The sequence below is a fragment of the Lytechinus variegatus genome, chromosome 6 (assembly GCF_018143015.1).
Source record: "Lytechinus variegatus isolate NC3 chromosome 6, Lvar_3.0, whole genome shotgun sequence".
Classification (NCBI taxonomy): domain Eukaryota; kingdom Metazoa; phylum Echinodermata; class Echinoidea; order Temnopleuroida; family Toxopneustidae; genus Lytechinus; species Lytechinus variegatus.
In genome coordinates this window covers 7,346,252-7,368,436 of record NC_054745.1, presented here as the reverse complement: position 1 = coordinate 7,368,436, position 22,185 = coordinate 7,346,252, and the positions used below count along the sequence as shown (strand labels likewise).

Here is a 22,185-nt window from a genome sequence, read left to right as displayed (position 1 = left end):
GCCCAATTTTCATACCCTTTGTTTCAGTGGGCAGTACTCGCTCAACCATTAATAGTTTTCTATTTGTTGTCATCTGAAAGTTGACTGTATAGGCTTCCATATAATGTCAGTGTTTTTCCCAGAAGTGCATGTGTGCATATATATGAAGGCTAATACATACTAATGAAAATGCGAGCACGCAACGCCAGCTGATAAGTTTTAACGATCAGACCAGAAAAAAATACGTTGAGCACTTCATGGAATACATGAACAGAAAAAGTACTTCAAACGAACCTCATTTCGTTTCTGGACTTGTTTTCGGACTAACGAACCTTATTTCGTTTTCGCACAAACGAACCTTATTTCCTTTTCGCATGAACGAACCTTTGGAATTATGAACCTTATTTCGTTTCTGACTAACGAACCTTCGGAATAACGAACCTTTGGAAGACTAGAACCTGCGGAATAACGAAGCGTCGAAATTACGAATGTATGCGCCTTGGTCTCATATTAACAGTCAAAATTAGAAATTTTCTCCCTGTAAAAAAATAAATTTAAATAATAATAAATCTCGAAGCTAAACCAAAATCCTTGATATTACATGCACAGATCATTCTGTTTGCGGAAGTTGAGTGGGAGTTGTTTAATTGTCACATCATCCCCCCTCCCCTCTTTTAGAAGAGGGTAGGGCATTTCTGATGATATCCACTGCTGAAACAAAATATCACGTTTTTAATAAATACATATAACAGACATATAGATCAAAGAGCTGCTCGTTCGTGACTTCACAAAATCAACAATTTTTAAATTCATAATTCTGTTATTCTTTATATGTTGTTTCTATTCTTTTTATTAAATACAACTTATATTGTCAGGATATGCTTCCCTTTTAAAAGAAAAGAGAAAAGTGAAATACCCAAAATAGGAATAAATGAAAGTATGAACATGATGACTAATATTTGATAAAGAAAATATAAGAAGGTTAGGAATTTGTATAATAATAATATCCTGTAATTAGCTGCTATTTTTTGTCTTCTCTAATCTAACAAAATTGAACATAATAAAACATTACATTCATGATCATAAATTAAAAAAAAAACGATATCAAATAAAATTATATCATTACACAGCTTGGTTTAAACGTACAATTGTGATGAACGCATCCATATATTTGACAATTCTTTAACGAAAATGAAGTAGCTGTACCAGATCTAGATCCTCGATGATCAATTAAGCCTGGTTTTACAGACTTTCTCATGAAATCAGTGTTTACTGCAACTACTGGAATTTCACTTTAAACCATTATCATGGTGATTGGAGTTATTTTGCATCAATAGTGAAATCAGGTAAGACACGCACGAAAAGGTCCGTCTTGGCAAATTCCAAGAGTGGTTTACTTCTTCTTTGAAATCCCCATGGTTTGTTTTCACGATCTTAGCCATATGAAGAACGGTCTTTGCATAGATAAATGAGAAACCAAGTTTTATTTTATGATTTCGGAGGCTGCGTTCTTAATCCAGTTCTTGTAAATCATTATGGGCTGTTGTTTTGTATGCAGCGCATTTAACGGATATAGCTTAGGCATACCATAAACCCAGTTCCTTAAATCGTTTAACTTTTGAGGCTGAGTTCTTAATCCAGTTGTTGTGAATCATCACTGGCTGCTGTTCCGTATGTAGCGCCCTCCACGACGGGTCGAAATAGTATCGTCCGCTGACGAAAAGGTCACCATTCATAGGGTGAACCCGCACCATTTTTTTGATATCCCTTTCCCGAAGTAGTCTGTTAAGGATCACTTGATCAGGGGTCTTTGGGTCTGCTGCTATCCGCTCCATGAATCGCCTGAGGAATTCCTTCGTGGCATTCGTTGATCTGTAATACACAAAGCCGGCACAGAAGACATCCGAATGGTTGTGATTGTCTTTCTTCCAAACATCCATTTGGAGAGTGACATCGAGATCATCGTCAAAGTGTGGGAAAGGATCCTTGAGAAGAACGATGTCGACGTCGGAAAAGAGCACGTCAAATCCTTTCTTGAGGAAGTGAGAGATATAGGAAGGACGTTTATTGACAAATTTAAGGTAGCCATCGGAGCTGAACTTCAGAACACCTTCTTTGTGATGTTTGGCATCGGCTGCTAGTTTGACCTCGAGGCTTGGATAGTCGGTGAAAGCATTGATGGCTTTGAACGATGCAGCGTCTTCGGCCACGATGACAATTTTGTCCTGAACACCACTGCGTTTCAGGCTTTCTAGCCAGTTCTTGGTGAAGTGCAGGAAGCCTGAATTGGTTGTTGCCAAGATCATTCGCTTGTTTCTTGGGACAATGTCGGTGGCGCCCTCTACGTCTTCATCAGCAATGTCGGTGGTGGCGACTACGTCTCTATCCGCGATGGAACCCCTGATTGGAGGCAATGACCTGCATGTGAAATGCAGATTTATGTTAGTGCTTCAACTAACGTTGATTAAGTGTATACTCTATAAAGAAAAGTCTAAAAAAAATCCACAATTAAGAGGGGAAATATGCCATGAACACAGAATTATTATACATGGCCTAAAAGAACAGGTTCTCCCAAATAGTTTGATACCTTATCTATGTGGTATGCCTCAACGCTAGAATAATCAGTATGTATTCTTTGCGGTTATATGAATCTGTATTCCCTTCAAGTAAATGCATGGTAGCAAGGAATGAATCCAGATCTCAATGATGTCATAATCCTACAATGGTTCATGAATATCCTTTCAAATCACCTTGTCAGTAATTTACAATAGTGTTTAATACATATTTTGGTATCAATAAATTGCTAAGATATACCCATCGAAAAAGGGATTTCCAAATAATCATGTTAACTAACTCAAGTAGAATTTTGACATCATTGGCATCTATGCCGTTAATTAATTTGTTTATATGTATGTATTTTTGTCGGTATTAATTCATGTATTTATTCAATATTCTTGAACCTCACACTGCATATACATTAGAAGGTAAAGTTCTCTTGATGCTATGCTGTTTTACTCTTGCATGTGCATGTACATCGTATCCAGTATTTTTCATAAGGAGGGAGCACATTTTCCCGAGGAAAATTATCAAGCAAAAAACACAAAAAAAGGGCCTTCATATTTGAAAGGGCACACTTCTGATTTAACGGCAATTTACATTAAAAAAAAATAATAATTGTGCTCTCAGAGGAGGGGGCGACCATTGGCCGGCTTTATATAACATACATTCATATACAATTTTACCTTGGAGTTATTCTCTGACCGAGGTAGACTGGACCTGTAAAGGTAAAAATAATTGTCATGGCAACTGCTCCAGAAATCCATCCTGCCAAATATGGTCTCAAAGAAGCCGCCATTTGTTTGTCTTTTGTATGTTCTTTCTTCCTGATGCCACCTTTCAATCAATCTGCAAAAAAGAACGACATTAAATAGTAGATACATTATATCGATCCCCCCCCCAAAAAAAAAAAAACAGCGCAGTCTATGGCACAAAGAAATACGTTATCATAAGCGTATGTTTTTTATACAAAACACATTCAGTATATTTCACCATAACCATAATACTGGTAAATTATTGCGTTTTTTTGCCCCCCCCCCCCACCTCTATACTCGTAATTCATTCGTACCACGCCCCTCTACACACATGGCACTATTATTTAGCCGTTTTAATAAACTGAGGAGGACATCATTCTGTATTTTGAAAGTGTGTGTGTGGGGGGGGGGGGGGGTGTTAACCATGCCAAAATACAGTCAGATGGTATCAAAAAGAACCTATATGTACACGGTATTGGCAAATGTGTGTGGGAGGGGGGGGGGGGTTAAGTCGAAGCCCCCCCCCCCCTCTCCTCCTCATAACCCCCGCTATAAATATCAAAACCAGTCTTACCTTATGACACTTTATTTCCTCATTGGGCTTGTGATGAAACGAAATCCATGATTGATACAATCCCATCCTAGATTGATGAAATACGATGTGTTGATGTGAGTGAAATAATAAGTGTGTAACGACATAGGGGCTTTCACAAGCATCTTGATGAAACGACGAAATCCAGGACTGATTTGCCTTATAACGTCGCAGCCCTCTTTTCACAAAATCACACTTATCCAACACGTCCTTGCAAAATGATATTGGCCGTTTACCCGCATTCATACATGGGAATGTACAATCGATGACACTTTCATGAAACCAGGTCTGCTGAGAGGGTCAGGATTCGAGCCAGTATATATGCAATGAAATTCTATTTTCTAACATGCATTTCCAACGTCTATTACCATGACCCTATAAGCCAGCTGAGTTGGAATATACGGCGGTATACCAGTCGCATGTATCTAAATGTATCGAATAAGCTTGACCACTTGAGAGGATTTTGAGTCGGTATTTTGTTTACCCAGAAAATAGTACTCCTCTGTGAAGACTTATTGTATTTTGTTTGACATGGGCAAACACGGCGATGGTAGGAAACTTTCTTTATGTTCTTGTCGGTCCGTTATTTACTTGATATCTTGCAGTTTGTTGATCTCCTCATCGTTGTATCTGTGCATGGGTGTCGACCGGTGTTCATGGGGCGGGGGGGGGGGGGGGTGACCAGAGAAGTGGATATAATAAGCATCTTATACTGGGGGTGACACTGATTCTGTGAGAAAGTTAAGGGGAATCCAGCGTTGGTCATGAAATGTTGTGTTTATTTGGAATTAAAGGAGAAAATAAATTAAACAGAATGGTGAAAGTTGGAAAGAATTACCGAACAAGCAGTAAGAAAGTATTACTATAAGACTATGTAGATTTCAGATTGGCAACTGGGTAAGTAAATTATTATAAGGGTTAAGGTCTTAAGGACAACTCCCCATATAGACCATTTACCCAAAGGACAAGTCCGCCCCAACCAAAAGTTGATTTGAACAAAAATAGAAAAATCCAACAAGCATAACGCTGAAAATTTAATCAAAATCGAATATAAAATAAGAAAGTTATGACATTTAAAGTTTCGCATATTTTCACAAAAAAAGTTAAATGCACATCCTAGCCGCTATGCAAATGAGGGGACTGATGACGTCACCCACTCACTATTTCTTTTGTATTATACTATATGTGATATATGAAATATTCTGATTTTCTCCCCCTTGTCATGTGAAATCGAGTTTTATACCTCCCTGAACATGTGCAATTAGTACTGTTTAATGCTATATGATTCAATTAAGTAGGTCATTATTGTCAAATCTGTAAAAAATAAATATTGTATAATTAAAACAATAAAAAACAAAAGAAACAGTGAGTGATGGACATCATCGACCATGTCGACTGTCCCATTTGCATGTCACTGAGCTGTGCATATCACTGTTTTGTGAAAATTAAGCGAAACTTATGTCATAACTTTCTTATTTTACATCCGATTTTGATGAAATCTTCAACATAATGATTGTTTGATTTTTCTCTATTTATTCGAATCAATATTTATCTGGGGTGGACTTGAACTTTAATGATCAGATGACAAGGGGTAAGTACAACTCTCCCATATAGATGCATGTACTTTATTATCAGGGATTTGTGGTTTTCTCTAAGTATACCCATTTCCCTGGGGCGGTAATTTAACTATAACTCAGGTATATTGGTTTATGTCCTCATGGAAGAAAAATAAAATATGAAATAAACTTGTTGGGAAAAATAACCTTCTAGCCATTTTAAGTATTGGAGTACTAACATCACTATGATATGACAAATGCGGCCAATTTGAAGTCTCCATTTTGTTTTGGTACACAGCAAAAACTGTGGTGTTAACCGTTGTACATAGAGGAACACACCAGTTATTTTACACCGGTGTTAAATTGGTGGTATTATACCTATAGGTGTTATTACAACACTTATGATTATGACACTCTTTGGTGTTATGTTCAATCTCTAGGGTTTTATTCACACCTCAGGGTGTGGTCCTCTATACACCAATTGGTGTCCGTTTTAGCACCACAGTTTTTACAGTGTATATTGGCTTGGAAATGAACAATTTTAATGGCTTTTCAATAATCTATTTCCAAACAAATGAAAATCAATATATTACAATATATTACAGCCTAGTATAGTGGAGGAAACTGAGGGGTGCTTGGAAATAATTTGGTCACGTGTGCCCCGGGGGACCGATGGGGGGGGGGGGGGGGGGGGGTAACTCGAGGGAGATAGAGAGGTGGAGGTACAGAGAGAATAGTGAAAAGGGGGCGACGAAGACGTACGAGAGAGGGGTGCACAACAAAAACTGTGGTGATACCGGGTGTACACAGAGGACCACACCAGTTATTTTACACCGGTGTTAAATTGGTGGTGTTAGTTTTACACCTATAGGTGTTATTACAACACCTATGGTTGTATTTACACTTTTTGGTGTTATGTTCAATCTTTAGGGTGTAATTTTAACACCTCAGGCATGTCAGGGTGTGGCCTTTATTAATACCGATTGGTGTCAGTTTTAACACCACAGTTTTTACAGTGTGGGGATCGAGGGAACACTCAGAATGAAATGTGATGGATAGGCATAATTATCTTGACAGACTCAGTTTCTTTATGGGCATTTTTGTCTGCTATATTAAGATCCAAAAATCAGTACATTAGAAAACATGTGTGTGCGTTATACAGACATGAATAATCAGAAAGAATATGATACGTCTTGGACCGATATTGGACTTCAGGTACCGTTGCCCTGGACTTGGTGGCTCTCGCACCCCCCTCAAAAAAAACCATGACCCCCCAAAAAAGAAAGGGAAACGAAAAGGAAAGGAAGAAGGAAGAAACACGATATGGTATTTTCTTGACATTGAATCATTCGACATTGTGTAAAAATCTATCACAAACTTTGATTTTAAAATTTCAAAATTTTTGCTTGCAAGCTCATGACATTTTTTTATATAAATTTTACGCGGCATGCCATATCTAGCCCCTCAAGAAATGAAGAGTTTACTTGCAAAAGGTGTTAGGTCCACTTCGGACCATTCCGAGAAAAAAAACCATGTTTTTTTTATTCTCACTTATTGCAATATTCTTATGAGAAACTAAATTGTCATGATGTACTACCCTATCTTATCTACATAAAATTGAGTATAAAAGAAATCTACCTGTCTTCATTTTTTCCCTATATAATTAAAAAAAATTATCATTGTGCAAGTAATCATCTTTTGCAAGTAAACTGAAATTAATCCAATCTCTTTTGAGTAAAAAAAGTGATTTTTCTTTGGCTTTCATTCACGTTTACATTTTTATATTGTCTTATCTATCATCAGAGTAACTAAAAAATTTGAGTTTTAGAGACAGAAAACAATAAAATTTATGAAAAAATAGACCTAACCCCTTTTAAAAAATGAGTTTTTCAGAAGAGTTTCGTTGCAAAAGGAGTTAGGTCCACCCCAAGAATAAAATTTGTCCATTCTCCCATATTGCAATATTCTTATGCGAAACTGAATTATCATGATACCCTATATACCATGCTGAGGACATGAATTGGGTATAAGTGAAATCTACCTGTCTTCATACTTTTTCAAAGTTATTCTTAAAAAAAAAGTCTGTGTGAACCTAACCCCTTTTACAACTAAAATGAAATGGAACTAACCATTTTGAAAAAAAAGTGATTTTTCTTTGCCATTTTAGTTTACCATTAATAGGAACTTCAACTTTTCTTTGGTATCATCATCTTATAGAGCTACTAAAAATCTTTACATTAGGACATAAAAATCAAATTTGATGACTGAGAAATGGACCTAACCCCTTTTGCAAGTGAGCTCTTGAAATATTTTGCTCTTTACTTAAAGGGGAATGAAACTTTTGCGATAACTAGACTTGTGTGGAAACAGAAGAATCAAAGAAAAAGAACAAAGAAAGTTTGAGAACAATTGGACAAATAATGAAAAAGTTATGAGCATGCTATGAAGATCCTCCCATTGGCAATGCGACAAGGATGTGTGATGTCATATGTGAACAACTTTCCCTTTGATGGACTATAAAATACCCACAAAATGTCTCTTTCTGCTTCTTTTTGTGGTGATAAAATATCTTTATCCATGATGTATTCTTTAAAAATCTATAATACGGTACATGCCCTCCTATAAAAAGAACACATGATCTACTCATAGATGTGATAAAAGAGGCAATTTAAGTGAAATATATACTAAAGTTATGGGGAGAGTTGTTCACAAGTGACATCACACATCTTTGTCGCATTGCCAATTTGAGGATCTCCATTTCATTAGTGATCACAATATTCAAAAGCTCATTAGTGATCGCAACTATCAAATGCTCAAATTTTCTCATTATTTGTCCGATTTTTCCCCGGGGGGGCCACTTCCATTCACGAGTGGATACCATGCGCGACCATGGGGTCTCGAAAAGCACCCTAAACACGTAATTTCCATATTCTGAAAATGCACCCCTTAACAAGTATTGGCGTGTGAAACCCTACCCTTAACAAGTATTGGAAACAAAACGATACTCTTGGAAAATATTCCTTGAAATGAACCCCTAAACAAGTACAGGAATGTGTTATTGTTGGTCCTTTCGGTCGTCGGCTTTACCCTTTTTTGGTACGACCCCCCCCCCACCTTCTACACCTCGCGCAAATCGGACTCTAAACACGAAGTGTTGGGGCAAAAAGGACATCCTTTATAAAACATTTTAATTTTGTTTTATCGTCCCCGCAAATTCGACCCTAAACACGTAATTTTCTTAGCGAAATAGATACCCTTTTTCATTATTTTTGTGTTTTTGACACCCTTATCACGTTACGTACGTAACGTGCCCTATCGTGAAAAAGACATCCTTTTTACGTGTTTTTTTGGTCGCGCATGGTATCCACTCGTCAATGTAAGTGGCCCCCCGGGGATTTTTCTCAAACTTTCGTTGGTCTGTTTCTTTGATTTTTCTGTTTTCACACAAGCTGTCTAGTTCCAAAGGTTTCATTCTCCTTTAACTATCGTAAGATGTTGTTGTTGCTATTTTGAATAGGCATATTAGTCAGTTTTGACTAGTGTTGCCTTGTAAAATTTCTTTCCTTTCTTCAAATAAAGAATAATTTCTTTGTTGAATCTATATCAGTTAGAAAAAATACGTGACGTGAATAATTCCACCACCAGAGGGCGTTTATTAAATTTGTCCTTTTTCCTCTTCGACTCGTCAAGAAGTGACTGTGCAACCTTTCGGTAGTTTCCAAAATCGGATTCATCCGACACTTTCACTTCTATTTTTCAACTGAAAATCCACATTCTTTGAAGAATCATGCCTGCCAAATTCGATCCTAATGAAATCAAAATTGGTAATTAATATTCAAAGATATTTTATCGATCTCAACATTTGGATGTTACATAGCCATTTTTGTACAGTCCCATCTATCGAAATTTGTGCTGTTGCCTTTTAGGGCCCACCATGAACATGTGCACAGCACATGCAGTCGCACATTATACGCAGCGAATATCAATAGCAAATACAAGGGCTAGTGATGTTACAAAATGCCATTTTGAAGAACAATGTATTGATAAATATTTTAATTAGAACCAGATCTACGTATAAAATTTGAGTAGGCCGTAGGCCTAGTTGATCCTGGGCAATCCTGTTCGTGTTGGGCCTTATATAGGGGTCTAAATCATTGTAAATTCAGTATAGGCGCACGGCCAATATTTGAGACTGTCTCCAATGTAGGACTCTGGGAGATTATCTCCTATATCAGAGATTTTTGTGAAGAATTTGGGTATCCAATTTCAGAGACGGTCTCCAGTTTTGGAGACCAATTTCCTTTGTTTACATTTGCGGCAAAAGGATTACCTTGGCTTGGGCTTGGCGGCAAATAAAAATGTGGTAAACAGATTCCTCATGAATAATTACCCCTTTTCACCGTCTACTTTCATGACTGTAAAAATTCACCGTCTGCTTTTGTTTTAATAAGGATTTTTGTTGTCAATCACACACAGAACAAATCAGTAGAGGCGCTGGTCAGAAAATTGGGATCGTCCCAGTTTCGCTGGTCAGAAAATTGGGATCGTCCCAGTTTACAGGGACTGTCTCAGTTTATAAGGATTTCTTCACACAAGAAATCTAGGAATGTTCATTCACCTGTCAAGTGCCGACACCAATCAAGTGTGCTAGTCAATGTAAACATATCAGGTTTCATAACAAGATTATTGGAAGACGGTAAGTCATGAAAAATAGACGGTGAACTGGGGGGAATTGAGGTCACTGAATCTATTTTTAGCACTCTCAATTTCCGTAATTGCTGTCTTTGTCCCATAGGGGGAAGTGAAAAAAAAAACGTCCCCATAAACAAGGACAGTCTCAATTTATCAAGACATGATTTGTCTTGGTTTATGAGGATATCCTTGTTTTCTGGGACAATCCCAATTTTTGGACCAGCGCCTCTACTGCAAATGGGCTTCTGACCTGAGACAAAATTTTGGGTTGAAAAAATCATGCTTTTGTTGGTGTTTCTTTTGTCCTTTTGCAAAGCAAGTCTCCATGTGGGAGATTGTCTCCCCTATTGGAGAGAGTCTCCCATATTGGCCGTGCGCCTCTACTGAAATTATTTTAGGTTGCTAACTTCAGGCAAAAGCTCCACGACGCGACTGCTGTTAACCTAGTTGGTAGTTCAGTAGTGTGTACTACGTGCTGGGTATGATGGGCCATTAATGCCATTATTATAGGACTTGTTGTCTTGTACTAGTATACAGCTACACGCCTATGTAGACATGGTAGATGTAAAGTTGTATTTACCAATGGGCTAGCATGATATATGTAGGGGCCAGCATGGCCAGGGGGATGGTATAGAATAACGGTAATACGGTATACCTAAAGCCGTCATTTTTTTATCTCTATTTTTAATTAGGAAAAAAATGATTTAAATAAGAGCCAAGTTGTATGAATAATAGATGTAATGGAAATTGTCAGTGTAAAAAATCAAGCATTTGCCCCAAAGAAAAAGAGAAAATAAGCCAAACTTTGCCACCCTTATTTTGCCACACATGGAGATATAACTGAGAACAAGGTTATATTATAACCTTGTTCATTGAATGAGTGGGTATATCTGAGCACTTATGGGTGAAGGACGAAGAGTATAATGGTATATATCAAACCAATGGTAATCAGCGTTACTTGTCATGGGGGGGGGGGTTAGAGAATGAAGAAATAATAATGGCATTAACGGCCCGCCATACCCGGCACGTACGTACGCACTACTGAACTACCAACTACCGTTAACAGCGGTCGTGGAGCTGTTGCCTGAAGTTAGCAACCTAAAATAAATTAGACCCCTAAAATACAGGATTGCCGATTACCGTATGGCATATAGATCTATAAATGGGTGATTTCAAGTAGATCCTACCAACACACGAGCAATAACACCGTACTTGAAATCAGGCCTGTGTTGGGATTGACCTCAAAAAATATAACGTATTTCCGGCAGTTCGTGTTGAAGAATGGTGTTGTATTTCGTCTGCTAAACCCAGCATGTGGCTGGTGTTGACGATCTACGTGCAATTTCCCCATCAGGCAACACCGACCCCCAGCCCCAGAAATTGGGAAAATCATGATTTCAAGTTCGATGTTGGTGTTGGCAATCTCAAGCTCGTGAACAAGCGGCGAACAAGATGAAACGTCCCCATAAAATTAGCTTTTACAGTTGAAGAATAAGATGAGTACAACAAATAATTTGAGCTTTTATATATTTTAATGAAGAATAATGTTCATTCTTTCGAATTCTTGAATTGATTTAAGTATTGGTATTCTGGATGAGAATTTGATGCATTTCTCTCTGATTTCATTTTCGTCGTCGAGACTTCTCGCGTGAAGTTGAGATGATGTAGTAGCGCAGCGCAGAGGCGTGATGTCATGTACTATCGATAAACGCAACCGGTAACGTTCCTCTGAGCTCGGTGTTGGAGCTCGGTTCAGCGGACTTTTTACGCTCTCAGCACCAACACCGAACACCGTACTTGAAATCACACAATATGACCGATTACAAATGAGGACTCATTAAGTACTATAACGTACTACCGTCGGTGAATGGGGATGATAGTAAAATGTCAGAAATTGTCAAATAAATCCCCAGAAATGACGGTTATTCTCGTCTAAGTGACGTGTATAGAGTTTTGTGCTGCTATCAGTTTTGATGATTTAAATTGCGCTCTAGTACATCACAAAATAATCGCTTGAACTTTTTTCAGTTGTGCAATCAGATTTTGATTATCACTATTAATAATTTTGATATAGTTTTTATTAGTAAATAATGATCATTAGAAATAAGAGGTCCGGAAATAATAATTTATGGACCTCTTTTAACTCTAAACATCGAACGTCCTCGTTCAGCTGCGTGTGACTTCGTTCAGAAAACAAGCTCGCGTGCATCAACAGCATGCATTTCCAATTCAGTTGGCTGATATGTCTGATGTTTGGGAGAGTGCCGTATTTGGAAGGGTGTCAATTTTCCCGGTCGTCTGGAACCGGGGGGGTGGGGGAGCACCTACATTGACGAGTGGATACCATGGGCGACCAAAAAACGTTAAAAAAGGATGTCTTATTTTCCAGATTGGGCATGTTATGTACGTAACGTGATAAGGTTGTCAAAAACACAAAAATAATTGAAAAAATGGTATCTATTTCATTAGGAAAGCTACGAGTTTAGGGTCAAATTTGCGGGGATGATAAAACAATAAAATGTTTTTAAAAAGGATACCTTTTTGCCCCAAAACTACGTGTGTAGAGTCCGATTTGTGCGACGTGTGGAATGTGGGGTCGTACTAAACCAAATGATATGTAAAGTAAAACCGACAACCGACCAACCCGTGACATATCACTGTACTTGTTTAGGGGTTCATTTCAAGGAATACTTGTCAAGAGTATCGTTTTGATTCCAATACTTGTTAAAGGAGGGGTTTCACACGCCAATACTTGTTAAGGGGTGCATTTTCAGAATATGAAAATTATGTGTTTAGGATGCTTTCGAGACCCCATGGTCGCGCATGGTATCCACTCATCAATGAAAGTGCAGAATCAAAGTCATTTAACACCATTTTTCAGTTCATTAAAGCCTCTGAAATGTCCCATACAAATGGCGCGTGAATTCTTGGACTTGATAATCGACTTCTTCAACATAGTTCTTCGAGTTCTTCAACATAGATCATCTCATTTAAATATATTTTAGCCACGTCTTTCATAGAGAATTCAGACTCAGAGCTCTATTTTGTTTTGGTGTCGAATCTAGTAGTAGGATGCCTTGGCTGTAGTAGTCTTTGATATATACACTGAAGTTAGCCATCAAATTCAAGCTCGGTGTGAAAGCATCATATTTGCTTCTGAAAAAGAAAATGTTAATTTGTATATAACCATGGCAATGCATTTACGAAATTTGATTTTCCCTCCTTTTTCAGTGTGTCTGAGGGCTGTGGGTGGTGAAGTCGGAGCAACCTCAACTCTTGCCCCCAAGATCGGTCCTCTTGGTTTGGTGAGTTTTACATCTTGCAACATTTCATGTGAAGTGTGATTATTCTGTAGATGTCAAAATTTTCTTTTGTGTGTGTGTGTGTGGGGGGGGGGATTCTGTTCCATAAGACTATTAGTGTGATATACATTTCTACATTTAACCGGATATGGTGGCTCAGTGGTAGAGCGTCCGCCTCATGAACAGGAGGTCGTGGGTTCGATCCTCGGCCGAGTCATACCAAAGACTTATAAAATTGGGACCTTCTGCCTTCTTGCTAGGCACTCAGCATTTAGATTGGAGAAGGGTAATAATAACATAATACTATGCAGGGCCCGCTGGTAGAGCAGTTTCCTAACTGAAGTGGCTACCCTGGGTAAATAAAACATTATTATTATTATTCTATGAAACAAAGTATAACTCAGTTCAGCACTTCTACATACAATATGAAGAATGTCCGATTGTGGTGAACCAGTACATACTTCTTTGCCAGCCTGCAAGAATAATGTTTTAACAGTAACGTTGTATAGTTAACAAGCCACCGTTCAACAAATTGTTATGCCATGGCGGAGTGGTCTAAAGCGCCGAATAGGCATTTTGAAAGTTCGGGTTTTGACCCCCGGCAACGGTAGGCCTACCTATGCCCGCCTGCAAGGCATTTAATGAGCAGTTCTTTTTTATCCTCAAATAAAATAAACGCAAATGCTACGTGCATTCCCGGAAACTCTGTATGGACTCTTTTAAGCAAAGATTATGGTACTGTAAAGATTTAAAGTGTGCATTCTTTACTGGAACTTTTACCGGTATTCATTAACGAAAGCATCTTTATTTCCGAGAAGTGAATTAGGGCTCTTCTATTTTTGGCGGTGCTCTGTCACAACCACAAAATTCAAATGTTCCAATAAATGTCAAACATTGTCTGAATGTCAGGCGACGTTCACATGCATGTATCAACCTTTTCACGAAAGACTAAGAATGGTGATGCAGGGAATATGACATAGGGATGATATTTTTTTTGTAACCCCCTTTCCCCTTTGGGTCTTCTTGTAGAATTGTTTTAAACAAATGGCTTATATTGTGATGGGATATGCATCCTGGATACACAACTTTAATGAAAAGGTTTATATAGAAGTTCCAATGTCACACACAATAATTTTCCTGGTATCGCATCGCAATTTGCTTCACATTTTTTAAAGACTAGTAGGTATACATAAAGTCTTTTGTGTAGCATATTTTTACATAGGACTGTACATTACTTTGGTTGAGAGCCTTTCTCTTCTGACCAAAAATGCTATTCAAATTTGTAAAGCAAAATTATTCCCTGTCACAATGGTATTTCAAAATATTATATTGGATGGCTCTGAATCGAATACCAGAAATACTCCAAGAGTTTGGGCAAATATTCCATGAATTGCAGATGAGTGGAATATTGGCCCTAGCGAGTGGAATATTTCTGGTATGCCATGAAAAAAGGCCATCCAATATAATTATTATCATCTATCCCACCCCTTGCAATCAAAAAGAGAGAAATTTGATTGAACAAGTCATATCCATTGACCATTTATCACAATTGCATCACTTCATAAGATCAAATTTGGTCGTTGACATGCGACTTGCGTGCAGTTCATTGTGACGTAATTGGGCGTCGTCATGCTCTTATGCTGCGCATCACATTGCTTTCATTGTTCTATGCATTTTTTTTACGCATTTGGGCATGCGCACAATACTGTTGAACATGCTCTCATATTCAATAGCGAATTTTGTACAGGAGCGTACTGGATGATCTTTGGATTTTCGGTTATTCTAGGGATATTCTCTTATACTAGGCATTGAGCAGACCAAATACACGTTTTTAATGTATGGCTAAAACACTCTTTATAGTAGATGATTATCTATTATATTACAAACCTTAGTTTCAGACCAATGTTCAGAATGATTTGGGTACAGAAGGTCTCTCGCTCATGGCCATACACAGCAGTTAGGGGGAGATATATGTATACTTGTATGTACAAACATACCAGGCTTTGAGTAAGTATAGCAGGAATTATTTATCCCAGGTTGGACTGGCATTACTAATAGTGATTATGCCAGTAGACCCGAGGATGCATAATTCCCGCTATACTTTCGAAATAAATGCGTGGTATATTTGTTTTATATCCTACTTTAATAAAAATTATAGAAATAGATCTTGATAATCTAGTTCTTGTAATCTTAGATCATCCTTTTTTTAATCTGAATCAAACCAGCTGCGCTGACTGACCTATTTTTCCTGAAGCGTTTAGCTACCTGCTCAGTGCGCGGAACGCGCATTAGTGCTTGCGTCAAAGATGGAATAGTGGACTATTCCATCATTGACGTCGCGGAATAGCACTTTTTCTTCGGTGGGCGTTTCATTTTCGACAACACAAAATAGTGAGAATATCTTTGATCACATGATGGTATTTTAACAAATCAGCATACAGGATTTAATTTATGTAGGATATAAATATATATTTTTTTATTCATTGGTCATGATCATTCAATGGCAAGAGAAATGTGCTATTCTTATGTGAAGCACCACTTGTTGATCAAATTTTCAATCAGGGTCTGCACCTGAAGACTAGCTGCTTCGTGCTGACTATCAGTGAATGAATGAAGTGAGCGAATCTAATTGAACAGACAGAAGATCTTGGTCTATAATATGATATTCAAATCTCTCCACAACAGTCCCCCAAGAAGGTCGGTGATGACATCGCCAAGGCAACCCAGGAATGGAAGGGTCTGAAGATCACCGTCATGTTGACCATTCAGAACCGTCAGGCCAAGGTCAGTGTGGTCCCAAGTGCTTCGTCCCTCATCATCAGAGCTCTGAAGGAACCTCCTCGTGATAGAAAGAAGGTCAAGAACAGTAAGTTAAATTAAGTAAAATAAAAGATTGGGATAGGTGGGGGGGGGGAGTCATTCTTTACTTGACCATTTGATGTCACATGTGAACAACTTTCCCTTTGATGGACTATAAAATACCCCCAAAATGTCTCTTGTTGCTTTATCTTATCGTGATACAAACTATATCCATTATGTATTCTGTAAAAATCTGTATTACATGTCCCCCTATAGAAGAACACATGATCTACCGATAAATGTGACAAAAAGAGACAGTTTAAGTGAAATATGTACTAAAGTAATTGGGAGAGTTGTTCACAAGTGACATCACACATCTTTGTCACATTGCTAATGTGAGGATCTCCATAGCATTAGTGATCGCAATATTCAAATGGTCATAACTTTCTCATATGTCCAATTTTTCTCAAACTTTCATTTTTTTTCTGTTTCTTTGATTTTTCTGTTTTCACACAAGCTATCTTGTTCCAAAGGTTTCATTCTCTAAGGTTTGCAGCTTTATATTGAGTGCTATGTGATTGTTGCGTACAGGTATTACCGAGCTGCCAAGCAATACGGATTTTCAGTATTTAGTATTGAAAAAATAAGAATACTGATGGTTTCATGCAAAATACGGATTTCTAACGTTTCCGTTTTATGTGTTGTCTTAGGTTATTTCATTGAAAATACTGGTGTCATCATCAAAATGCTGTTTTTCAGTTTTAAAAATGCTGATATGTTCTTTTTCAGGTTGGCAGCTCTGCTGATATTCTTTCTTTTCCTCTTTTCTTGCACAGTCTCACACAGTGGGAACATCCCCATCGACGCCATCATTGACATCGCCAGGACGATGAGGGAGCGTTCCATGGCTCGTGAGCTCAAGGGAACAGTCAAGGAAGTCTTGGGAACGGCTCAGTCTGTAGGATGCACCGTGGAAGGACAGAACCCTCATGATATCATTGAACAGATCAACGATGGAGACATTGAGATCCCAGCGGTGAGTTATTGAGCGGGGTGTTCACAGGGGTCTCCATTCATAAACCCAATTATGCGGATGATAGCAGCATTATTTGGTTGTAAAATCGGAGGAGGACCGGAGTTATCCGCATTTTATCGATGCTGCCAATTATCCGCATAATAGCAGCATCGGGACCAGATTTTGACTTTATGAACGCATATCCAAAGTAATGCGGATAATTGCCATGGTGCGGTCACAAGGTCACCCTTTTCCAACGCAACCCCATCGGAGGGGGCGTGTGCAGTTGCCGTGACAATTATCTGCGTTTTTGTCTCACCTGCGAAGCAAAGTGAGACTATAGGCGCCGCTTTTCCGACGGCGGCGGCGACGGCGGCGGCGGCGGCGTCAACATCAAATCTTAACCTGAGGTTAAGTTTTTGAAATGACATCATAACTTAGAAAGTATATGGACCTAGTTCATGAAACTTGGCCATAAGGTTAATCAAGTATTACTGAACATCCTATTAGAGTTTCATGTCACATGACCAAGGTCAAAGGTCATTTAGGGTCAATGAACTTAGACCATGTTGGAGGAATCAACATCGAAATCTTAACCTGTGGTTAAGTTTTTGAAATGTCATCATAACTTAGAAAATATATGGACCTAGTTCATGAAACTTGGACATAAGGTTAATCAAGTATCACTGAACATCCTGCATGAGTTTCAGGTCACATGACCAAGGCCAAAGGTCATTTAGGGTCAATGAACTTTGGCCGAATTGGAGATATCTGTTGAATTCCCATCATAACTTTGAAAATTTATGGATCTGATTCATGAAACTTGGACATAATAGTAATCAAGCATCACTGAAAATTTTGTGCAAGTTTCAGGTCTCATGATTAAGGTCAAAGGTCATTAGGGTCAATGAACTTTGGCCGAATCGGGGGTATCTGTTGAATTACCATCATAACTTTGGAAGTTTATTGGGCTAGTTCATTAAACTTGGACATTAGAGTAATCAAGTATCACTGAACATCCTGTGCACATTTCAGGTCACATGACCAAGGTCAAAGGTCAATGAACTTTGGCCGAATTGGGTGTATCTGTTGAATTACCATCATAACTTTGAAAGTTTATGGATCTGATTCATGAAACTTGTACATAAGAGTAATCAAGTATCACTGAATATCCTGTTTGAGTTTCAGGTCACATGATCATGGTCAAAGGTCATGTAAGGTCAATGAACTTTGGCCATGTTGGGGTTTTTTGGTGAATAACCATCATATCTCTGTAAGTTTATTGGTCTAGTTCATAAAAAGTGGACATAAGAGTAACCATGTATCACTGAACATCTTGTGCGAGTTAGAGTAGTATTCAAAGTCAGCACTGCTGCTATATTGAACCGCGTGATGCAGGTGAGACGGCCAGAGGCATTCCACTTGTTCAGGTCAGGCGTCTGTAAAAAAATAAAATTATTTTCAGAGTTTGTGAGTGCAATTTTTATTGAATTATCCGTATAGGCGGATAATTGGAGTATGGGTTAATGAAAGGGGTATAACAAAGGAAATTTTGCCTTCAGATTACATCTTCTCAATGTAATGCGGAGAACTGATTCAGATTCAGGATTCATACATGACAAATATCATTTTAATATTTGACTTGTCAGTGAGGGAAATCAGGGCTGAATATGTTGTGATGACAGGGCCGTCACCAGCTTTTTTCTAGGGGGGGTGCTTTTTATGAAAAAAACACAAAAACACAAAAAACAACGTATTAACTCAATTTCATGCAGTTATATAGCCCGCTGGCCAGAATGGATATAGACAGTACATACTGGTCAACATGCCTATTGTTCCTCAATGCAGTTTCGGTGTCTGTGAAGGATACTGGCTTACCATTTACCTTTTTTTTTTTTTTTTTGTTCTGAAGGGGGGTGCGTTCGCACCCTCCGCACCCCCCCTGGCGACGGCCCTGGATGACATTGCATCGAGTACTGGCTTGAAGTTTTGAGCAGTGGAAGGTTCTTATCGGCTGATACCAATTAATAGTGAAGACCGAGCATTTGAGTTGGAAAATTCAAGTAAAGTTTGTTATCTCCACCACCATTTATCCTGTAGTTTGGTGACATTAGGATGTATCCGGAGAGTGACACAACATCTGCTTGTCAGAATTGGTTCTCCGACAATTACTTCTCTGACAATTACTCATCTTACAACTGGTCTTCCCGCTACTGCTCCTCCAACATTTGCTTCTCCCTCTCTTGCTCCACCGACATTTTCTCCAGGATTTGTTTGTCTTATGATGTAGGGTTGCAATAGGTTGTTATGTTAGAGTAGGATGCAGTCTTACATTCAGGGTTGAAGATAGTAATTCAATTAGTGTGTGGAATCTATAGCAGAGTAATTACAGTTTGAGCAATTGTTTCGCAACCACCAGGAGTGGCTGTACAATTAATGTGATGGTCATTGTTTTGACTCATTTGTTAACATCTGTATCGCATCCGTATGTAATCTGATAATTGTATGTTACTCTTTGCCCGCCAAGGACACTCCTATGCCACATTGATTTCAATTCAAGGTACAACCTTAAAGGAGAATGAAACCATTGGAACAAGATAGCTTGTGTGAAAACAGAAAAAATCAAAGAAACACATCAACAAAAGTTAGAGAAAAATCGGACAAATAATGAGAAAATTATGAGCATTTGAACATCGCGATCACTATTGCTATGGAGGTAGCAAATTGGCAATGCAACAAAGATGTGTGATGTCACTTGTGAACAACTCTCCCCATTAATTTAATATATATTTCACTTGAATTACCTCTTTTATCACATCTATCCATATATCATGTGTTCTTTCTACATGAGGGCATGTATTACATATCTTTTAAGAATACATCATGGATAAAGAGTTTGTATCATCATTAGAAAAAGCAAAAAGAGACATTTTGAGGGTATTTTGTAGTCCACCAAAGGGAAAGTTGTTCATCAGTGACATCACACATCCTTGTCGCATTGCCAATGTGAGGATCTGCATAGCATTAGTGATTGCAATATTCAAATGCTCATAACTTTCTCATTATTTGTCTGATTTTTCTCAAACTTTCTTTATTCTTATTCTTTGATTTTTCTGTTTCTACACAAGTCTTTTTGTTCCAAAGGTTTCATTCCCCTTTAAGAGGGGTTTTACATGGACCAGTATCACATGCTAATTCAGCTCAGAATAGCTTTTGATTAGTTTATTGTGAAGACAAGCTTTGTGTGTATACAGTACAATGCGATGCATACATCACTATTGTGTGTGAACAATAGACCTAATGTCCCGTATTCTGAAGTTGGGATTAACTAAAACTCAAGTTTAAAGTTGTGGTTTAAGTATGGATAGCCAATTGTTACATAAATCACCAACAGTAGAGATATCATATTTCAGCTCATATGGCTCTCAAATCATTCATAATTGTCTTGGAAGTATAAATAGATGATTGTCTTCACCATCGATGAATGTAGAAAGAACACAGTAAATCATACAACTTAATTTTTTTTTTACACTTATGGCTTCCCCGGGGGGGCCACTTAAATTGACGAGTGGATACCATGCGTGATGAAAAAAACATGTAAAAGGATGTCTTTTTCACGATAGGGCACGTTACGTACGTAACGTGATAAGGGTGTCAAAAACACAAAAATAATGAAAAAAGGGTATCTATTTCGCTCGGAAAATTACGTGTTTAGGGTCGAATTTGCGGGGATGATAAAACAAAATTAAAATGTTTTGTAAAGGATGTCCTTTTGCCCCAATACTACGTGTTTAGAGTCCTATTTGCGCGAGGTGTAGAAGGTGAGGTCGTACTAAACCAAATAAGGTAAAGCCGACGACCGAAGGACCCGTAACAATAAAACATTCCTGTACTTGTTTAGGGGTTCATTTCAGGGAATATTTGCCAAGAGTATCGTTTTGTTTCCAATACTTGTTAAGGGTAGGGTTTCACGCGCCAATACTTGTTAAGGGGTGCATTTTCAGAATATAGAAATTACGTGTTTAGGGTGCTTTTCGTCTTTTCGAGACCCCATGGTCGCGCATGGTATCCACTCGTGAATGGAAGTGGCCCCCCGGGATGGCTTCCCATAATTTTAGAACAGAGTTAGACCATAGTCTAAGTTAAACCTGACTTCAGAATGTTTATTGTGAAGAGAATGTGACTCTAATTCAACAACACAGGTGCAGAGTTAATCATATACCAATGTGCTTAAAGCCATTCCTAACATGCAAACATCTGTATGAAACATCCACTTGGATTCTTATTAAAACAAGTGAAAATCTACCCAATTGACACCTTTTTTTTCTTTTATCTTTTGCAGGAATGATCTGAACGTGGAAAGCCAGCGGAAGCAAGGAGGTGGCATGATCATTTGGTTTCAGTCCAGTATTTAACATCTCATGCTGTGAATGTGTGATTAAAGTCATCATGAAAAAACACCAATGTCCCATCTGCTTGTGATTTCTGTCAAGGTATTAATTTTGATGAGTGGTAATCAGAAGGCAGAAGTGAAAATTAAAGGCCAAGTCCACCTCAGAAAAATGTTGATTTGAATCAACAGAGAAAAATCAGACAAGTACAATGTTGGAAATTTCATCAAAATTAGATGTAAAATAAGAAAGTTCTGACATTTCAAAGTTTTGCTTATTTTTAACAAAATAGTTATATGAACGAGCCAGTTACATCCTAAATGAAAGAGTCGATGATGTCACTCACTCTTTCTGTTTTTTTATTGCTCAAATTATACAATATTTCAATTTTTACGAATTTGATGATTAGGACCTCCTTGCCTGAAGCACAAAATGTAAAAATAATGTAATTCCACGTATTCAGGGAGGAATGAAACTTCATATCACATGAAAATGACGAGAAAATAAAAAAATATTTCTGATTTCATACAATATTAATACAAAAGATA

At 38.0% G+C, this 22,185-nt stretch overlaps 2 protein-coding genes across 2 annotated transcripts; one reads left to right on the top strand and one right to left on the bottom strand.

Moving 5' to 3' along the window:
• Positions 1-1,542: 1,542 nt before the first annotated feature.
• LOC121416485 (UDP-D-xylose:L-fucose alpha-1,3-D-xylosyltransferase 3-like) lies at positions 1,543-4,294 on the bottom strand. Its single transcript, XM_041609974.1, has 3 exons — positions 3,865-4,294; positions 3,222-3,384; positions 1,543-2,397 (listed from the first exon to the last, which is right to left on the bottom strand). The coding sequence occupies exons 2-3, from the start codon at positions 3,332-3,334 to the stop codon at positions 1,557-1,559; spliced, it is 954 nt and encodes a 317-aa protein (XP_041465908.1). The 5' UTR covers positions 3,335-3,384; positions 3,865-4,294; the 3' UTR covers positions 1,543-1,556.
• A 4,807-nt stretch (positions 4,295-9,101) lies between these two features.
• On the top strand, positions 9,102-21,691 carry LOC121416938 (60S ribosomal protein L12-like). The gene is made up of 5 exons (XM_041610468.1): positions 9,102-9,262; positions 13,362-13,435; positions 16,118-16,298; positions 17,068-17,267; positions 21,589-21,691. Exons 1-5 carry the CDS (start codon positions 9,226-9,228, stop codon positions 21,592-21,594), a joined length of 498 nt encoding a protein of 165 aa, XP_041466402.1. The 5' UTR covers positions 9,102-9,225; the 3' UTR covers positions 21,595-21,691.
• The last annotated feature ends 494 nt before the right edge of the window (positions 21,692-22,185 follow it).

What these genes read in the sequence shown, in the direction of transcription:
- LOC121416485 (XM_041609974.1), bottom strand. Translation starts at nt 3,334, where the DNA reads ATGGCGGCTTCTTTGAGACCATATTTGGCAGGATGGATTTCTGGAGCA. An exon ending in GGTCAGAGAATAACTCCAAG is followed by an intron (nt 2,398 to 3,221) that starts GTAAAATTGTAT and finishes TTTCACATGCAG; the next exon opens with GTCATTGCCTCCAATCAGGG.
- LOC121416938 (XM_041610468.1), top strand. Translation starts at nt 9,226, where the DNA reads ATGCCTGCCAAATTCGATCCTAATGAAATCAAAATTG. An exon ending in TCCTAATGAAATCAAAATTG is followed by an intron (nt 9,263 to 13,361) that starts GTAATTAATATT and finishes CTCCTTTTTCAG; the next exon opens with TGTGTCTGAGGGCTGTGGGT. An exon ending in TAGAAAGAAGGTCAAGAACA is followed by an intron (nt 16,299 to 17,067) that starts GTAAGTTAAATT and finishes TTTCTTGCACAG; the next exon opens with TCTCACACAGTGGGAACATC.